General features: G+C 34.5%; 1 protein-coding gene across 1 annotated transcript in view; it reads right to left on the minus strand.

Moving 5' to 3' along the window:
• Positions 1 to 7,732: 7,732 nt before the first annotated feature.
• Positions 7,733 to 22,056, minus strand: part of SI (sucrase-isomaltase) — a 98,619-nt gene continuing 84,295 nt past the window's right edge. Inside the window, exons 40-47 of the mRNA XM_060149214.1 lie at positions 20,654 to 20,802; positions 18,759 to 18,843; positions 18,619 to 18,675; positions 17,890 to 18,014; positions 15,097 to 15,185; positions 11,216 to 11,265; positions 10,814 to 10,978; positions 7,733 to 7,801 (exon numbers count right to left, since the gene is read on the minus strand). Of these exons, the coding sequence (XP_060005197.1) occupies positions 7,733 to 7,801; positions 10,814 to 10,978; positions 11,216 to 11,265; positions 15,097 to 15,185; positions 17,890 to 18,014; positions 18,619 to 18,675; positions 18,759 to 18,843; positions 20,654 to 20,802 (789 nt within the window). The remainder of the gene's footprint in view (positions 7,802 to 10,813; positions 10,979 to 11,215; positions 11,266 to 15,096; positions 15,186 to 17,889; positions 18,015 to 18,618; positions 18,676 to 18,758; positions 18,844 to 20,653; positions 20,803 to 22,056) is intronic.

Genomic DNA, 22,056 nt, shown 5'->3' on the forward strand with positions numbered 1-22,056 from the left:
CATATGGGGAACAAATTTAGAGGAAAACAGAAATGTGCATGATATTTACATAGTTCAGACTTAATTTCCACATCATTATCATTTTTACTTTTATTGTTTTATGTTGTTCTAATCTTTTCAATGTCAAATCATTTAAGGGAATTTTTAATATAGAGTACAGATTATTTTTTTAATAATGGAAACTTGTGTAATACATATATAATAAGATAATTTCTTTAAACATAAATCCCAGTGAAATTAATACTAGGAAGTCAATGAAGATTTTCATTACCAGCAATGAGGCAAGCAACTGAAAGGAGAAGCAGGGAGAAAAGAATATAAAACTCACAGATCTGGTAGCTTGTCTAGAAAGATGCTGCCATCAATTTGCCAGGCCACCCTCTCCTCCTCCCCTCCCCCTCCCCCTCCCCCCCTCCCTCTCCCTCCTCCTTCTTCTTCTTCCTTATTCAGCACATTTATTAACACCTACTACTGTGTGCAGAGTTAGGTATTGGTCATTGGAAAAAAGCCAACAATCAATCCCTGTATTTTGTCATCAAAAGGTCATAATCTAGTTGGATGGTATAAATAGCCAATTTCCATTGCAAGGTAATGTAATACAGGAGATACTATGGAAACTTGAAGGAAGAGAGAACTAATTTTGCTTTGAGGAGTTAGAAAATCTGCCCATTAATTTGTCAGTGAAGCATAGCTATAATATGATAACAAGAGTTTGTTGAAAGAATAAGACAGAAAGAAGCAACATTCTAGGTAATGAGGTGGGGAAGAAACAAAATGAGGGTGGGAGATTAGGTTAAAATTAAACCTCTTTATCAAAAATAAGGTATATCTGTCTAAAATGTTTAGTAGGACTTTACAGGTTTTTTTCCCCATTCAGTTATAGCCTTTTATTTGCTAGTAAGAGTTTGGGATTTTATTTGAGGGGAATCATTAAAGAAAATAAAATGATAAGATTTGTATCTTAGATTTTTTTTGTAGTATGTTATAACTGGGAAAGATTGGAGGAGATGAGAGTGGAAGCAATAATAAATATTTAAGAGCGTCTAAAAAGTGTTTCCAGGTTAGAAACAATGGTGACCTGAGCAAAAATAGAGAGGAGATAATAGACTGAAGAGGGGCTTAAAATATAAAATATATGACTTTTAAAGATATGGGCTATTTTATTTTGTATTACTGCAAATCCTCCTTGATGTAATCATCACCGAGTTACTCTTCTTAGCCCTTAAATCAGATTTGTAACATTGATTTTGTGAATCACTAGGGAAGATCGTGAATACCATGTATTTTCTACATCATATATATAACTTTGTGATCTGAAATGTAGCCACTAATCACTATGTATGGATAATGAGGATAGCTAAAATTATGCAGCACATTCTACATCACACTATTAAATGTTGGAACTAGAATTCAAACTCAAATCTGTTTGATGCCCGACTTTAGCTTATTGGGTAGCCAAGTGCATAAGTCACATATACCAGAGCTAACATGGGTAATGTGAGAATGGGCTAGGGGACTTGGCCTGCTAAATCTCTCTTTTCGTTTATTTGGAGAAACCTCTACAGAAATGTTAGGGTTCTTTAGGGGACAACACTTCTAAACCTCCAGTCTATACTATTCTCTCTTTTTTTTTTGCGGTACGCGGGCCTCTCACTGTCGTGGCCTCTCCCGCTGCGGAGCACAGGTTCTGGATGCACAGACTCAGCGGCCACGGCTCACAGGCCCAGCCGCTCCGCGGCATGTGGGATCTTCCCGGACCGGGGCACGAACCCGCGTCCCCTGCATCGGCAGGCGGACTCTCAACCACTGCGCCACCAGGGAAGCCCCATATTCTCTCTTTTTTAAAAAAAATATTTATTTATTTATTTTAGAGAAACAGATGTAGAAAACAAATGTATGGACACCAAGGGGGAAAAGTGGCGGGGGTGGTGGTGGTGGTGGGATGAATTGGGAGGTTGGGATTGACATGTATACACCAATATGTATAAAATAGATAACTCATAAGAGCCTGCTGTCTAAAACGATAAATAAAATAAAATTCAAAAATTAAACAAATAAAATAAAACAGAAAAAAATTTGTTTTTTAATAGATCTTTATTGGCGTATAATTGCTTCACAATACTGTGTTAGTCTCTGTCGTACAACAAAGTGAATCAGCCACATGCACACATACATCTCTACATCCCCTCCCCGCCGTGAAACTCCCTCCCACCCTCCCCATCCCACCTCTCCAGGTCATCACAAAGCACCGAGCTGATCTCCTGTGCTATGCTGCTGCTTCACACTAGCTATTTTACATTTGGTAGTGTACAAATGTTGATGCTGCTCTCACTTCGCCCCAGCTTCCCCCTCCCACCCTGTGTACTCAAGTCTACTCTCTCTGTCTATATCTTTATTCCTGCCCTGACACTAGGTTCCTCAGTACAATTTTTTTTTTTTAGATTCCATATATATGTGTTAGCATACAGTATTTGTTTCTCTCTTTCTGACTTACTTCACTCTGTATGACAGACTCTAGGTCTATCCACCTCATTACAAATAGCTCAATTTCGTTTCTTTTTATGGCTGAGTAATATTCCATTGTATATATGTGCCACATCTTCTTTATCCATTCATCCGATGATGGACACTTAGGTTGTTTCCATCTCCAGGCTATTGTAAATAAAGCTGCAATGAACATTGTGGTACATGACTCTTTTTGAATTATGGTTTTCTCAGAGTATATGCCCAGTAGTGGGATTGCTAGGTCATATGGTAGTTCTATTTTTAGTTTTTAAGGAACCTCCATTCTCCAGCATACTGTATCACTGGCAAGAACATAAATCTCATAAAGTTATTTTGGGTAGATAAAGAATCATAATTTAAGCATATTACATATTTAGTGTAATATTTTTTAATTGCAGAATACTTTTTTTTTATGAAAGTGTAATTGTTGTTCAAAGTGATATTAGTTTCATTTTTACAACAGTGATTCAATATTTTTATAGATTGCACTTCTTTTAGAGTTATTTAAATATTGGCTATATTCCCTGTGGTGTACAATATATCTTTGTTATCTTACCTATTTTATACATAGCTGTTTGTACCTCTTAATCCCCTAACCCTATCTTGCCTCTCCCCCATCCATACTCCCACTGGTAACCAGTAGTTTGTTCTGTGGTACCTATGAATCTGTTTCTGTTTTGTTATATTTATTTATTTATTTTTATTTTTTAGATTTCACATATAAGTGATAACATCCAGTATTTTTCTTTCTCTGTCTGACTTATTTCACTAAGCATAATACCCTCCAGGTCCATCCCTGTTGTTGCAAATGGCAAAATTTCATTCTTTTTTATGGCTGAGTAATATTTCATTGTAAATATATATACATCTTTTTTATTGTCATCTGTTGATAGACATTTGTCTAATACTCATTTTGAACTTTTTTTTTTTTTTAGTATTGCTAATATAGTTTGGCTTTTTATGGAATGAGGGACTGATTGTCAGTTCATGCTAATCTTTTGTCTTCACCTGAAATTTGGTTCCAAATGCCAATATGATGTCTTATACATCTTTGTGTGTAGTTAATACTCAGTAAATATTGTTAATTGATTATTATAGTGCTTGCCATGGTTTGTCAGGTACAGACGTAATTGTCTTTGGTCTAGTGTTTTTAGAATCCTTGGTGGAGCCTTATTTCTGATAGTGAGTTATTTTATCTGTCTGATTGTGTTCTGTTTGGCACATGGGTAAGTTTGGGGATAGAACAGACAAAATTTAAGATGGCTTTCATAATCATCACCTCCTGGTGTTCATGCCTTTGTGTAATTTCTTCCCCTTGAGTGTGAATAGAACCTTTCAATTCCTTTAATAAATAGAATATGACAAGTTTGATGAGATGTAACTCCCATGATTATGTTATGTTATACAATACTCTAGCTCAGCAGTCCCCAAATTTTTGGCACCAGGGACTGGTTTCATGGAAGGCAATTTTTCCATGCACGGGGTGGAGGGGTAGGGTGGGGATGGTTCAGGTGGTAATGAGAGCAATGGGGAGTGGCAGGGGGAAGCAGCAGATGAAGCTTCACCGGCTCTCCCGCCACTCACCTCCTGCTGTGCGGCCTGATTCCTACCAATCTGCGGCTCGGGTGTTGGGGACCCTTGCTCTATTTTGTTAGCAGACTCACTCCAGAGATTCTTCTTGCTGCCTTGACTAAGTGCCATGTTAAGGAAACATACATGGCAAGGAACTATGGGTGGCCTCTAGGAGATGAGGGCAATATCTAGAAGTTGAGTGCAACCTGTAGCTGACAACTACCAAGAAGGCAGGTCCTCAGTCCTTCTAATGCAAGGAAATAAAGACTACCAACAATCTAAGAAAGTTTGGAAGTAAATTCTTCCCCAGTGTAGTCTCAAGATGATAACATAACTCAGTCAACTCTTTTTTTTTTTTTTTTTTTTTTTGTGGTACGCGGGCCTCTCACTGTTGTGGCCTCTCCCGTTGTGGAGCACAGGCTCTGGACGCACAGGCTCAGCGGTCATGGCTCATGGGCACAGCCGCTCCGCGGCATGTGGGATCCTCCCAGACCGGGACACAAACCCGTGTCCCCTGCATCGGCGGACGGACTCTCAACCAATGTGCCACCAGGGAAGCCCAACCCAGTCAACTCTTGATTTCAGCCATTGAGACCCTGAGCAGAGCAGCCTGCTAAGCCACGACCCACCTCATAAATCTTGGAAACTGTGAAATAATGAATCTGAGTTGCTTTAAGCTGCTAAGTTTGTAATAATTTTTTAACACAGCAATAGGATACTATTATAGGGGAAGTTGTTTTGATACCCTGAAGTTCCCTAAGGTAAGTCAGTTCTTCCTTGCCTGGAAAAGGCAAGGAAAAATTAGTGGGTCTATTAGAGATATTATAAAGAGAAATAGTGGTGGCATAGAACAAAGGCATAGACATCCTCAGGTTGTTTAGGAGACAAAGTATAGAAATGTCATTTTTATATGGATAGCTGCAAGTAACTTATCATTCCCTTTTAAAATGTATACCTAGAAGCCTTCACACTCATATATAAAGTATGACATTGAAAACAAAATAACAATTGCTTTAGTAATAATCACATTGAACCAGTTAGGTGTATATTGAAAGCTGATATGTTTTTAACTAGTATTTCATTATGAGGACCAAAATTTCTTTTTGCAAAGTGACTTAGGTCTCATATAGGATATTGTCATTAGGAGAACTACCAGGATAGACACTATCTCCACTTCTTTGATACCATAGTCAAAATTGATGCCTTTGTGTTAATTATTTTTTAAATTAATTTTTCTGGAGGTGGAAGGAATGGAGTAGGACTAAAGCTGCAATTGATTAAAAAAAGCAAGTCACTCATATTAACTTAGAGAAGCAGGTGTTCTTTTGGTATTTTGTGGTTTGGAGAGTCTTTCTATTGTTTTCTGTTCTCAAAATGTTTATGGAGTGGTCTTTTCATTGTGGTTACAGATGAACTTGTCTGATGTAAGTGTTCTGTGAAAAATACTTATTTTCACAGAAAAACACCACAGCATAATCTTTAGGACCAAGCTAACTCTAAACTGACAGCAGTCAATTTTTTTTTTCTTTTTCATCAATAAGAAGTGAGTATGCTTGTACATACGTCTTTTTGCACATCTGTGAGAATATCTCAAGGTGGAACCCTGGGTCAAAGGGAAAATACAAACAACTTTACTGAATACAAATGACATTATTGCCCTCCAAAAATGGCTGCACTCATTTATAAACTCATCTGTAATGACTGGATTTCTTCTCAGCATCTGGTTTTTTAATTTATAATTTGCTTGTCAATTCCCCTTAATTGTTATAATATTTCTTGGAAGTAAACTTATTATTACTATTGTCATTATCGTTATTGTTTTTCCTGTTCTCTGTATTCTGAGTTACCATAGCGATATTCTAATTTTATTTATTTATTTAATCTTTTGACTCCCTTTACCCATTTCTCCCATTCCCCAGCCCTGCTTCTGGCAACTACCAATCTGTTCTCTATATCAATGAGTTTTTTGTTTGCTTGTTTGCTTTTTGTTTTGGATTCCACATATAAGAGATATCATATGGTATTGTCTTTCTCTTTCTGACTTATTTCCCTTAGCACAATGCTTTCAAACTCCATCCATGTTGTCAAAAATGGCAACATTTCATTATTTTTTATAGCTGAATAATATCCATTGTATATATGTATCACACCTTCTTTATCCATTCACCCATTGATGAACACTTAGGTTGTTTCCATATCTTGCCTATTGTAAATAGTGCTGCAATAAATATTGGTGACACATATATTTTTCTGAGTTAGTGTTTTCATTTTCTTCAGTCAAATCCCCAGAAATGGAATTGCTGGATCATATGGTAGTTTTATTTTTAATTTTTTGAGGAAACTCAAAACTGTTTTCTATAGTGGTGGCATCAATGTACATTGCCACCAACAGTCCTCAAGTGTTCCCTTTTATCCACAACCTCACCAAAACTTGTTTCTCGTGTTTTTGATTATAGCCATCATTATCATTTTATTTTTCCCTGGTCCTTGTATTCTGAGTTATGAATTGTCTTAAATATTTCATTATAACAATATTCTAATATTCTAATTAGGAAAGAATTATATCAAGTTACAGATATTAGTTGATTAAGTAAATTCAAAGCAACCTAGGTGTTAAAAAAATATCAACGATTACTATTTTAGGCCATGACTTAGTCCTCCAACCTTAATGAATGAGCTAAGATGATTTATTCAACTAACTAAATAGGATAGTAATATTTTATTCTCCTATCCATAAAGCAAAGTTAGAAGAAGAAATTTGGACTTTGTTATGGACTGAAGTTTGTGTCCCCCTATCCCAAATTCATATGTTGAATATCTAATCACCAGTGTGATGGTATTTGGAGATGTGCCTTTGGTACATACACAGTCATGCATGTGGAGCCCTCATTAATGGAATTAGTGTCAGAAGAAGTGACATCAGAGAGCTTGCATCCTTTCTCTTTGTTTTGTGCCATGTGAGGACACAAGGAGAATTTGGCTGTCCATAAAGCAGAAAGAGGGACCTCACCAGCCACCAAATCTGCAGGTACCCTGATCTCAAACTTCCCAGGCTCCACAACTGTGAGAAATATATATTTATTGTTTAAGCCATTCATTCTATGGTAAATTGTTATAGCAATCCAAACCAAGACAATTTTCTTTTGGAAAAATTTTTAAAATGTACACTGTATGTACTTATATATATTTTATTTTCTCTTTTCTAATTAAATGTACACACTAAGAAATAATTAAATCTGATGACAATTATTGGTACATAACTCAAATCTACTAAACACTGAAGAAAATATATAAAATTACATAAAACTTTTGCTTAATTTAAAAATCACCTATTTTAATTATATCTTAATTACACACACATATATATTTAGTAACTAGTATACAGTTTTAGCTGATACTTAGCAAGAGTAACTAGAACAATTAAATTCTTCTAAATAGTTAAAACATTGAATCAAAGCCACATTAATATTATAAAATCAGTATTAATATTGTACACTGTGCAATAACTTTAGATAGATGTTATGAAAATCACATTTTACACAATATAAGAAATAAATGAAGAGGGTAAATAATTAGGGTGAATAAGTAAATAAGTATGGTGAAACTTAAATCCAGATGTTAATTTCTCTTTGACAGCTGGGACTGATGGTGATCTTCATGACCAGTTGATTTCTATTGGCTCATCTAGAGTAACGTTATTCTGTCTTAGATCAATGTTTAATATCTAAAAAAAATAAAATGGTAATTAATTGCTTAACCAGAACCGTTTTTTTAACAAAAACTAATTCCATAAATAAATGCTCTATTAGTAAACAGGTATAGCTTGTTTTTCTTTTCCATTTTGATTAATTTTTTTTCCAGAGAGTTCACAACCATTTCAGTAATAGTCTCACCCAACCCACCCATTATACAGATGATGAAAATAAGTCTCAGAGGGGGAGAATGGTTGTCAAAATACAACTAAAAACTGAGACTATTAACCAATTATCTTATTTCTACTACTTTACTCTTTCTCCATGACTCCTAAATATGCAGTTATTCATAACTGCACTACATAGATCTCTATGTATTCCGCCCTCAAATATTATCCAGTCATCTAGAGACAAAACTTAGATTTTAGAAATATGTTTTCTTTTACATCAATCTTAAAGGGCTTTAACATGCTGAATTTATTGCCAATGATTTCATTGTGCATGTTACTTTCTTTCACTGGAGAGAATCTCTGTCAAACCATATAGGGACTAAGTATGGAGGTGACCAGTTAAGCCACTGTACTCAAACAATCATCTGTAATCTTTTTATAATATGTCGATTTCATTAGATTTTTCCATTGCTCCAATAGACTCACATGACTCTCAGTGCCTTAGCTCAGAAAGTTGAATTCAGTCATCAAATATGCAAGAGAAGGAGAAAACCAACATTTCTTTACTGCTAAACAAATACCAAACACTCACTGGGGAATTTATAAAATTTATTCTTCACTAAAGCACAGCGTCTTAGGATTTATTTCCCATGCTTCATAATAGAAGAGTTTGAAAGGTAAATAATTTTTTTTAGTATCTATTAGGTTTGAAACTGATCCATCTTACACCAAAACCTAACTTAGTTCCTTTATATCAAAAGTGAAAAACAAGCAGTACCTCACATAGATTTTAATACCTGTACAGATGGCAACTAGGCATAATTGCTGCTAGGAAAGTGTTTTAAAAATTGTATTGATAGAGCAATTAAATGTCCTTTGCATATAATTTCTACACTCATGGAAAGCGCAACCAAAATAGAGAAAGAATTTGACTACTCCTTCCTTTTCCCATATATCTATAAAAACTCAGAAAACAGTAGATGCTCATAAATATTTGTTTTATTTAAATACACTTAGAAGGGACTACTCCTTTGTTAGTAAAGTTAATATCTTCTTTTGGAATCATTGAGATAATGAACCATGTAAAAATTTATTCTTATATTTAAAATTCTTTGTGAATGTGTTTGAAAGCAGTGGAATGAACTTTTCTTTATAAGTGGTGTTTTTTATGCCAAGTATTTGGTCGAAATTATCTTGAAATAATACTTGATATGTTAAAACATCTTATTTGACCTTGTTCAGCTAACTGTATTTAGTTTACTTTTATAGTAAAAATTGTGAGCTTTATTTTTCACCATTGTTGTAGTAAATAAGAACAAGAAAAAATGTAAGGAAAACCAGTGTTCTTTAATCTCATTGAACATTGGGCTGTTCAGAAAAACTGATTTCTAATTATGATTGATAATCATTGACTATTTATTCCTGAGGAATTAATTTTCCTTTTTAAAGATTCCGTTTCTTAGTTTGCCATATAAGACCACTGGACTAAATCATTGATTCCCTTACTTTGGAATTTTATAAACAGGTGAAATTTTAAAAGAAGAAAAATGGGGGTGAGGTGGTGGGTTATCAACTTTTATTTTACCATGGAGGGGCATTAAATATATAAAACTCTAATTTTCCAACCTTGATAGAATTTAAAGAAATCGAAGTATTTTAATGCCAAAGTAGTAATTAAGAAATAGTTGCATATTAAAGGTGAAATTCTGATTGCCTACAGAACAGCAATAACAATAGGATAGATGCTAAATTTCAACTGGAAGAAATGGCTTCTCAGGTGTTGTTCAACTCTTACATCTTGTACAATTTATGAAAACCTAAAATTATGCCCAAGATACAGTTACTATTTTTTTAAGTTGTAGTCAGAAAAACAACTAGCTATTTTGTAAGTTAAATTCATCCAAAGTGTTTAGTTGATAAAAAGCTAGTTGTTTTTATTCAACTTTAAACACAAACAGGTATGTGTACACACAGTCAAAGTTTTAGCAGTGCAGATGTAGCCTTAAACTTGGATCAAAGACTTTAAACAGTTAGCTGGCTTCTAGAATATATGTTCTTTGAAATCTACTTTCACAGAATTTAAGACTGGAAGGAGTTTAAGAGGTTGTTTACTTGCATATTCTTACTTAACTGTAAGGAAAAAGAAGTCCTGAAATTATTTATTCAACATAAAAAGCTCGTTACTAGCAGCAAAGGGATTTTAACATAAGAATCCTGACTCCTTTGTGTAAATCATATGCTCACACAGCTCTATGTCAAATTATTCATAGATGCTAATAGACAGTTCTATTAATTTTGCAAGGATTTTCAAGTATATTTTATCTAAGACATATTAAATGTTCAAATGTGAACATTTTAGTTTTGAAAGGTTATTAGCTTTTTTTTTTTTTTTTTTTGCAGTACACTGGCCTCTCACTCTTGTGGCCTCTCCCGTTGCGGAGCACAGGCTCCGGACGTGCAGGCTCAGCGGCCATGGCTCACAGGCCCAGCCGCCCCGCAGCATGTGGGATCCTCCAGGACCAGGGCACGAACCCGTGTCCCCTGTATCAGCAGGCGGACTCTCAACCACCACACCACCAGGGAAGCCCCAAGTATTAGGTTTTGAGGGATGAAAATGATTTAAAGATTTAATGCAAATTTAACTTTGCTTTGATTATATCAGAACAATTATAAAATAGATGCCCTTAGGTTGATTTATATGTTACCAAGGATGATAATATGGAAATAGATATGGATGTTTAATGAAAATAAATAAACAAGGAAGCAATAGTTGACCCATAATTATGTTTCTTTAGGGCTAAGAAATACAAGACATTCATGTAGACGTTTTGAATAGCTCCATTTAAAAAAGAAACGTCTTCTTACATCACTTACCTCCAGGTCTGGGTTTTCAAAGTTAACAGACTCTTTATTTCCATTATATATGAGATTAACCTCACTAACAGGAGTCTTTTCTTTCCCCCATATATGGATGTACCCAAGCCGCATTTCATTTTTGCTTATGTAACTATTTTTCAGTATAGTGCTTGTTAAGATGGTCTATAAAGACAAAGAAAAAGAAATTAAACCCTTCATCTAGCAAAAGCAATTAAATCTTTAAAAAGCATATATCTGTTAACCAAAATGTATCTCATAGTATAGCAAATTGTTTATTCATATATTTGAAAAGAGGTATGTTATATAATATATATAAAATATGTAAATATAAAATACAGCATAAAACTTCAAATATTATTTAACACAATTGCAAATAAATGATCTGTAGTGACTACATACCTTGTTTAAATTAAATTGTACAAAGAAATATAGGTCTCTTTCATAGGTGTCTATAGAGAAAAAAAAAGAGTGATGTATTTATATTTCCAAAGAAGAGCAATAGTAAATACTAGTACTGTATATTTTGCTTTTCTTTCACAGTAAAAGGGTACCAAATACCATCAATGTATATTTAATCTTCTCTAAGTTTATATATCTTATTTGAACACAGTCCAAGGAGCACTGAAATATAAAGGATGAGTCACCAGAGAGGGTACTAGATGGATGGGTAAGTTGGTGTGTGCCTGTTTGTATGTAGGAGAGTAACACTAACGCAGTGGCACATGTAAAATCACCTTCACACAGCTCTGGGAGGGTTGAAGAAGTGTAAGAATAAAGAGAATTGGGTGTGAGAGTCGTGGACAACTACTGGCCACCTCAGTGACTGACAACAAAATAATATTATAAAGAAAAGAGAACATGATGGTAACTTATCCTAGTGTCATTTGAGAAAAATATTCAATTGTGAGAGATTATTTCAGGTCAGCTGAAATCAAACTGATAAAACACAGGCTTTATACCCAGCTCTTTAAATAAGATGTAATCTTGCCAAATTTAAAATCAGTTTAAAAAATAATCTTAGAACTAAAATTTATTATTTAGTATTTTTTACTCTAAGTACTTTATCACAATGCTGTAAGAGATATGTATTATTATTACTCTCACTGTATAAAAGAGGAAAAGAAAAAAATGCATGGCCAAAAGTGAAACAACTAATTATTATCAAGTCTAGACTTATGTCCAGTTGTCTCTGACTTATATGATTGTGTCATATGTAAAACCAAACAAACGTGTAAGATAAAAAGGCAAAAGTAGAGTCAAATGCATGACTAAAACAAGTATTAGGATAACACTGAAAAAGTAACAAATTTTAATTCTCTTTTCCACTTATGCATGCCAGCATTATATTCATTAATTCTCGGAAAAAAATTGCTTAATTTGAGACTAATTGTGCCTATATTAAAATTAAATGATATTCTGCCCCAAACTTTCTCTGTATATATTAATGTATACATCGCTTATTTAATATGCATTTTGAGGCAAAATTTTTAGTCTTAATTTTAAATATATAATTATAGCTTAAGATTTTAAGAGCAATTTTAAAAGTACAAATCAATGAGATAAAAGAAAACAAAAGTGAAGCTATTAAGAGGATATGAACGGTTTTGCTGTTTTGCTGTTTTCAATGAATAAGAGAAAGATACCACATATGAACTTAGTCCAGAGTAGACATATGTCTATTTCACTAAGATGAGTAGGACAAATTAATATTTTACTAAGCTACAATTTCATTAGCTAGAACAGTCAAAATTTACTTAATGTATACACATTTCAAAATAAGTTTATTTTGCTTTTTTTTTTTGAGAAAAAAATGTGTCTACAAATAATAGTGATTGGGACAGAGTAAAGGGAGCAAGTAGGTGATTAAATAGTTAATTCCAGTAGGTGATTGTAAGTAAAGGAAAAAAACCTGTAAGTTAGTGATCACTCAAGAGAGTAGGTTTGCTTAACCACAAAATCAAGCAGGCTTGCTTAGCAACAAAACCATACAGCATAAGCATGAGACATGCCCCAAAACAATAAAACAATGGTGGAATGAGACCCACATCCTGCCCAGTGAGGTCAGTAAGTTAATGATTCCTAGGACATGCTTTTCTGACCACACTAAAACAAAAATATAAGGAAAAGGTGACATTATACTGAAACCTGAGATGATTTACCATATTTTAGTATATGTTACCGCCTTTTTGCTCATTTCCATTGTGCCATGACAGTCCCGGTTTGACCATGTAGGGACCAGAAAACTTCCCAGCCCCATGAAGGAAGCTTGACATCTATTCAAGAATGAGGAAGAAGGTGGTCTTCTCCCTCTCCCCATTTTTCCTTTGATTATAAAACTGTAGCCCACTAAGTTCTCTGTGTGGCACCCTCTTGCCTGCCTGCTTGTAAACCTCACAAGCATCCTATTCTAATGAATCATTTCTTATCTATCACTTTGCCTCTCATTTAATACTTTCTGTGCTGAGACATAAAGAACTGGAGCTCCTTGGAGCCCACCAAGACGTATTTCTAAGATTTCAATAGTATGCCGTAAATTTTAAATGTACTTAAAAGAGGAAATCATTTAGATATCATCTAGTTTATCGAGTAGATTGGCAAGCTTGCTGTGAGAGAAGACTTCTTTGGAGATTCTGATCTAATAAATCCAGAGACTCCAAGCATTTGTTATGTATTGTTTTTGCTGTTCACTCAAGGAATTTCAGGGGATTAGTTGAGATCTTTATACTTAATTATAACAAATATACTGAGATTGTGAAATAGAACCAAAAAAGTAGATGTAATGGGCCAGAACAATTTTGTATGCTTTCATGAAGAGAACAGAGAGAAATATATGAATTATGTTCAGTTACTTTCCAGTGATAAAACAAAAAATCTGCCATGAAACTTCCATAGGGTAAAGGTTATACCAAGTTCTTTCATCTGCTATCTTAGTTTGATAGAAAGAGCTGGAAAAAAAAATTTTAAGAGAAGCTTTGTCCCCATTCCTGTTAAAACGAATTAACTAATTTGTTAGAGAGTAAGATTCAAATATCCCAAGACAAGCATGCAAATTATGTATAACTCAACTCTGCATCCCTGGGAAATTGTAGGCAAATTCAAAGTGCCTCTTGCCGGGCCCAGTGAGGCAGAAAGGTTGCAAACTTTTTAGAACCTCCCTTAATGTATTAATGAAGTTCAGGGCTCTGAAAACATATGATTTTAACTAATAGCAGTTGAGTTCTTCACCTTCTAAATCACAAAATACTAGGAAGAGGTAATTTTATTTTTGAGTCTTGCTTATTATCATATGATTCTTATATCACTTTCTGATATGCTTTACTCACTAATAAATTCCTATTTATTATGTTTGCAGAATATTAACTATGATTTACCTGAAAAGATGAAAGATGTCTTTGCTATTAACGAAAAATCTCTCATCTATGGATAATTTATTTAAATTGCAGTGAACTGCCCTATAGCTCCACACAGATGTTAGTTTTTAAGACAAAGATTTGTGTCAAGAGAATGCTCAGAAGTCCCATCTAGCAGAGCTGGCACTACTAATGGCAGTCAGTAAACCTAATCCTCTAACAGTGTTTATTTAACAGCATAATAATGACCTGGGGGCATTTTACTCAAAGGCAGATTCCTGGGCCTCTCCCCAGATTAATGGAATTTAGATGGGTCCCAGAATATGCATTCTTTACAAACTATCCCAGGTAGCAGAGCACGCACTGCTAAAAGTTTAGTAGTTCAGTCTGATTTTGAGGGGTAGCCATGGAGTAAACAAAGATTTAAGTTTAAATCTTTAAGCTTTTCAGTAAAAAACTGCTGAATATTAAAACAAAAACAAAACAAAAGCTATAGCCATTAAGCACAGAGAACAAGTTTGAGTTTTGTTTCTGAACTCTCATGTTTTAGAAGCATCCTTTGTGCATCAATATGTGCGCATGGGAACATGGATTTTCAGCTCAGTTGACCTCACACATACTGAGTGCCTATTATGTGAACAGCACTGGGCTAACTTCTGGGACTACAAAGATGATCAATATATCAGCCCTGCCCACACAAAACTCTTAGGCATCTAGACACTGATCACAGGGATTAAATATATTTAGGATAAGAAGAAAGTCTTTAAATATGTAGAAGTCTATTTTTTAAGTTGATTCAACTATTTAAGCTTTGAATAATATTATTGGCTTTTTATTCAGCTTCCAAAGTACAATAATAGGTAACAAAAAAGTAATGTGAGATAATATGTATGTTACCAGTTATATTTATCTCCTAAATGGAACACTTACCTATAGTCTCTCCATCATCCCAAAAGAGAGATCCTTGTGCCATCTGATTATCATCTGCAGCAACAATGAGCTTCATGTAATTTTTTCGACTATAAGAAAGAAATACAATTTTACCAAGGTTTATAGAGTAGCATATTTCTTGTTATGATATGACATCCATGTAAGTGTCCAAAGGAACACAGACTGTTTTAGGCAAAGAAAATAAAAGGATTTTCCTTTTTTAATGAGTTAATGGAAATTATATAAACCATAAAATCCTTCATATTTAATAGAAAATATCATGCATTTCTTTTTTTTTTTTTGCGGTACGTGGGCCTCCCACTGCTGCGGCCTCTCCTGTCGCAGAGCACAGGCTCCGGAGGCACAGGCCCAGCGGCCATGGCTCATGGGCCCAGCCGCTCCGCGGCATGTGGGATCTTCCCAGACCGGGGCACGAACCCGCGTCCCCTGCATCGGCAGGTGGACCCTCAACGACTGCACCACCAGGGAAGCCCGTATCATGCATTTCTTTGACATCAAGGATTCACCTACTGTAACAAATCAGAAGTGGCCTCATTTATAATTAAAACCATATTGTTTATTGATATATTTATTTATTCTTCTCTCTGATAATACTGTCATTGACCATTAAACATAAAGCTGTTTCAATAGCATGTTTTAATCTCACATGACTCAAGCTTTCCTCACATTTACATATATAAATCACTTGATTATCATTGGCAATTGTTAATAAGAATGTGAAGAGTAGCCAGAATTGCAAGTCTTTTCCTTGGATTGGACAGTACTTCCGAAGCTTGTGCCTACAATAGGCCTATCTATGAACTAAATATCTGCTTCCATGCTCAGTATGCAAACTTGGTTTGACAGCCTCATATCGCTATGGAAGGATTTCTCAGACAAATTATGCTTAGCTATCTGCCTTTTCCAATCACAAGTGTTGAAGGTTATACTGCTATGGAAGTCTTCTAAAATATCCAGAATATCTAGAGTTCAAATCTCCACAGCAACTTTATATTTTCCAGGTACAGATATTGGCATGTCTTAACATGCATGTATATATGCATTTCAATTCATAGTCACTGAGGTAAAAGATAAGTAGATCTTATTAGAAATATTAAAATCTGGTTTAACGCACAATTTCCTAACGTACTTAAAATAAGATTAAAAGAGTTTCACAAATTTCATTCTACCTTGTATATACAGTTGACCAATGAACAATGTGTATCCAAGTATCCACAGTTCCTCTGCATCCACAGATTCAACCGACCATGGACTGAGTAGTACTGTACTATTTACTATTGAAAAATATCCATGTAAAAGTGGACCCATGTGATTCAAACTCATGCTATTCAAAGGTCCACGGTATACCTAAACCCAATATCTTATTTACTTTACCCACCTGCACACACACACACACACACACACACACACACACACACACCCAGAACACCCAGAATGGCCTCTCTACTTGTCTCTCATAACATAAGGATTCCTCAAGGCACAACTTATGAATGGTCTCCTCCATGAAACTCTCATTTCTCAGGTATAATCATTTTTCTCCTCTTCAACTGACATCAGGGTAAAATATTGATAGAAATGGATCTGGGTAGCTCCAGAAGCTAGAAAGAGTCTACTCATGCCAACTGGGGCTGTCAGCATGTAGATCACCACAAGAGTGGGTACAGCCTGAGATGAGAAGAGGAATAGAACTGAGTCCTCTAGAATCTGAATGTTTAAGCCAGGAATTTAGTCAGGGGAAATAGACTCTATGACTGGTCTCAGAAATTTGCTCTTACATCAGTCACAGGAGACAGAATGGACCCATGATCCGTGGAAATAGGACATGTTGTTGACTGTGAAGGAGAGAATATCACATAAGGGGTCTTAGCAGATGATCAGTTATAAATGGTAATGGATGGAAAATCTGAGTTACCTTTCATTGTTAAATGGGACAAGGTTGCTACAAATAGGTCTGGTTCTTCTGCAGACAGCAGAGGACTTAAATAGCGTGAAGGAGTAGTGATCTTGTCAATGGATATCTACATTTCATAGACTAAAGTGGGTCTGGGTATGTGTCACAGGACTGATGGAGGTAGAAAAGGGGGAGCGGAAAAGATGGAAGGAAAGAGAAGCCCTCTGAGCCATGTTTGCTTAAAGCTCACAGAAAAGTTCACTTAAAAAACATATTTTCATAAAGTAAATAATATTTCTTTCCAAAAAGACTCAGAAAAAATGATGAGGTCTCACGTGGGACTGGCATTTAAAATATAAGACATCCGTTTATCAATACCTTTGCATGTTTACACAGAGGACATTAAGTTTCCACTGGTATTTTGGTTGGGGAAACATTCTATCATGTTGGAGGACAATTTTCCATGAGTTTCTCAAGTTTCTACATATTTTGCATACAGAAGCAATGACAGTTTTTCTGCCTTCAAAGCAAAGAATGGATGCTTTTGCTTACAGCCTATTATAAAAGATTGAGTTTCCAAAGCGTTGCCTTCCTTAGCTGTGACATAAGCCTCCTGGGTGGGCAGTATCCACCTGGGCCACTTGATGTCACCCGTATGAGACTTGGGGGACATGGGCAACTGGAGCAAACATGAAGCTCATATTTCTTGCTATGCCAAGAGTAAGAAAGACCTTTGTCTCAGACCCAGAATCCATGAAACTGTGGCAGGCTAACCTGTAAGCTTGGAAGTAGGATAAAATCTCAGACCTTTCCCGGTTCTTGACAATTCTAGCATGCTCTCTCTCAAAATCTAATCTGAGTTCTGTGAACACTTCACTTACCTGTAAAATGTGTTTTGAGCAGCCTCTTGACAAGGTAGAATATAACCACCACGGACATGTAGATTTATTTCATATAAAGGAGCTGCAAATGTATGAAATTTTTCTCTGACACCAATATCTTTGCCCTGGAAATGACAGCGTTGGACAAAAGAACAAAACAATAAGAAGCAGAATCACCAGCAATATTGTTACTTGAGGGGGCACATTTATAGAATCAAATAATATACTTTTTAATTTAAAAAATAATAAAACCACAAACATTTATTCAGGAACTCATGTTGTTAAAGCATGTACTTATTCCATAGTTTATTGATAGCTTTGAAAGTAATTTACCACCGCTTGTTTTTGTGGTGCTCACATGAAGAAAATATATGGGTTTTTGATGGGTCACAAAAGTTATTCCTGATTTGTCATATACATTATTCTTTAAAGGACTGTATTACTTTTAATGATCTTTCTGCATACCTAATAAAGGGCAATGACCTTTTTGTGTATACTGTATAATTTCCACGTTTATTTGGTAAAATAAATCAATGACTACATAAGAAACTATGGCAGAATAAATTAACTCTTTCACTGTTTGTTAATTTGATTCTGATATAATTAGCAAGAAATATCTTGCTCTTTTTAAGTGGAAAGGAAAACAAGTACGTTGTTAATAAAAAGGCTATAACTAAGTTGTTACCCATTTCTGTTTAGTCAATCCCCCAGAATTCCTTAACTACTTACTGTATGGTAATCAAACCACCGAGCATTAGGGACATAGCCTTCTACAGTGTCAGCGTACTAGAATTTAAAGACATAGTCATTAAAAACATATAAACCATGGAAAAATTATTTTGTGAACAAAAATATGTTGTAGGACTTACAGCTTCCAATACAGGGGTAACCATAAATGCTGGACCCCACAGGAACTGTTTGAATATATCCCAGGTTGGCTTTTCATTAAAGAACCTGGACAAAATATTTACAAAATTAAATCAAAGAAATTTATCTCTTCTGAATACCATAAAATAATTATTAAAATCACATTTTGCAGTATGGACTTTTGTGGATTGAAATGAAAATCAAAACATAAAAAATCAAAAACAATTTTATCACTTGGAATTCAGTGTGCAGTGTACAATACTTCATAAGTAAATCTAGACCATGACTAAACCTTCCAACAAAGCACAGAGTTGCCATGGATGTGTAAGACCGAGTGAGAAATCTCCTTTGAAGAGAACTCACATAAATTCAAATATTAACTTTGTCTAGTAGAAGATCAACAAACCAGGAAGCAAGAATTATAAACACTCTGGAAGAAAAGTGTGAGACAAATGTGTTTTAAGAATCTTAATTTGGTAACTTTAAAAAGAGTTTGCACATCCTATGTAAATTAAGCTAACTGAATAGTGAATTTATAAATCCTTAAATGTTCTTCCATTTGTTAATATTTTTCTGAGTTTGAGATATAAATGGCTGAAAAAACAAAATCTGCTTTTTATAGTTTGAGAATTGCAACTATTAAATGTCCACATTTTTTCTTTAATTGAAATGGAAGTATACATTTTTAATTTTTGTTCTTTTGTTTGTGTTTTGTTTTACTCTAAACTGAGATTAATGCTAAATTGGACTGCTGGGTTCTTCCTCTATGTACTTCCTATGGGAACAAAAACCCAGAAGTTCTCAGCAGGACAAGAGTCTGCATAGTTAATAATAATGTTTCTGGCTGGGGACTCAGACCAGTGCTGATACTCCAGCTCTTCTGGAAAGTTAATAGGGAGAAGACAAAGAGGAAAATTCTAGAAATAAAAGAGGAAAGAGTTTAATAAAATGTTACCAGAAATAAAGAAGGGATTACGGTAATAAATTACTAGAGGATAATTTGAACCTAGGAAGTATTTTTTTTCCCTTTTTTTTGGAAAGTTGGATATTTTATTATTAGAACAGAAGGCATATTGATCTACTTATTATTTTGGTAATTTTATCTTGGCTACTACTGTTTAATTTGAGTAAATATTCGCTGTTTATTTTTTACTGATTTATCAATAGTGAAATCTAACAAATCACCCCAATCAATTACTCTGGTAATATAGGGCACACAAGAAGCTAAGTATATCATGATTATTTCAAGGGTTTTTTTGTATTTATGGTTGAATGTGTGTGGGGTTTTTTTTGTAACATCCATAAGAAATTGCTTGTATTTGCCTTAAAAATAGAACAGGCTAAAATTTTTGCAACTATACTCCATAGAATAGAATTTCAATATTTGGTCATATATCAGTTTGAGCTTCAAGGAGTAAATCCAAAACAATTGTCACAGAGAATGGTAGAACTGTTCTAGGGTACCCAATTAGAACACCTCTAGGAGGAGTTGGATGGTCTTCTTAGTCAGGCATTTGTATATGGTGGATTTACTTAACTGCTGTAAACTTCAATTAAGTTAACCATAATTTAGAGATATTACTTATTTCCAAGACCTTTTGTAAACACTCAATGTAATAAGGTATGTAAATTCTCTCAAACAATACCTGGTATACAATAGTTATTCCTAAGAATTATTACTTTTTAAAAACTGATTGTGTTTCATTTTTAATGGCATACATTAGTCTGTTTATTAGTAGATTTATTTATGTAAATGCTTATTAACCCAAAATGTACACTTAAATAACAATGAAAAAGTTTTCAATTTATAATGTTTTATATGGCAGTATAACTGATTACTAAGTAAATTAAATGAAAGCTATCTCTCTCTGTGATAGGAAAAGAAAATTGTGCTTACTCATGGAAAAGGGGTCTGATAACAGTGCCACCATGAGCATGAATTTCATGCATCTGTGTATAGAAATAGGGCAATAAAGTGTATCTAATATTTAGAATATTCCTTGACATTTCAGAAAAAGTTGCATTCCAGGAAGCAGGATCTTGTCTCTGAAACAAAGCAAAATGAAAGTATCATAAGGTGTTGTCCTTGTTTAAATCATAATTTTCAAATACATATTTGAAGAATAAAAAATAAGGCATAATTTAATTCACTGTCATGTGCTACATCACAAAAACCTTATGGAATAGTTATTTCTATCTCATACAGTGGAAAGAGAAAGCATAACTAATATTTTAATAAGAAAATGCAAATTAAGTCCATGGCTTGATTTCATTTAGGTGAACATATGTAAAGAGCAGTTCACATTTGAATAGGTGACAAACACATTGTCAACTGTGGTGATGCTCAATGTAGGGTGAAAAGTCTAGGAGAGAAACAGAATGCTATATGTAAGTGCATTGAAATAAACAGACATGCAGAGCCCATCATGGTGACCCTGCACATTGTGTGTTCTCATGAGAAATGAATAAGTTATGGTACTAAAGAATTAATAGTATAGGAGGAAGAGGGGATCTAATTAATGTTGGATAAGAAAAAAGAACATGCCCATGTCTGCTCTGGAATATACTCTCCAGGTAAAAAGACTAAAATTGACACTGGAAAGATAAAAGCTTCTAAAAAATGTTATTGCACTTAGTGACTAAAAAAAATAATAAGGAAAGTGATTAGTATTTTACATTCTAATTTATACCAAGGGAAAAAACAAGGCTGCTACATAACTCCAGAGGGCAACACTTGCAATGTTTTCTCGTTGTTATCAATAGGAGCAGAGCCCTTAAGAGTGGTATCATATCTATGAAGATTCCAACTTTTCTAGATTTAAGTAGTAAGAACGTTTGAATGATGACCCATTGCTATCACTGGTACAAGTAGTGTTAGAATAGGCAAAACCTTGAAAGTGCAATGGTCCAAGAAATATTAAGCAATATATCAATATGATCCTGTTACTAGATTCAAAGTCAAGTTAGAAAAGGCAAAGATCGTATCTGTTGCATACTGACTTTGTTGATGTTATTTCAGTTTTAACATGATAAAACACAAGCATTTAATTCTAAACCATACATTCCTAAATTCAATTATATTACCTCATAATTAAACTTAAGTTGAGTTCTGTAGATTTTTATTCAGAAGTACTTCGTCAGTCTTTCCCTCTCCCATTTCATCTTCTCAAAAGCTCCAGCCACATTCACATCTTGGAGTCTTTCACTTGTTCCCCAGAACTGGAATTCTTCCCCATATATGTAAATTTGTTGCTTTCCTCAACTCAGGTCTCTGCTCTAATGCTAATGCCACTTCATCCA

This window comes from Lagenorhynchus albirostris, chromosome 5, assembly GCF_949774975.1.
Source record: "Lagenorhynchus albirostris chromosome 5, mLagAlb1.1, whole genome shotgun sequence".
NCBI classification, from domain to species: domain Eukaryota; kingdom Metazoa; phylum Chordata; class Mammalia; order Artiodactyla; family Delphinidae; genus Lagenorhynchus; species Lagenorhynchus albirostris.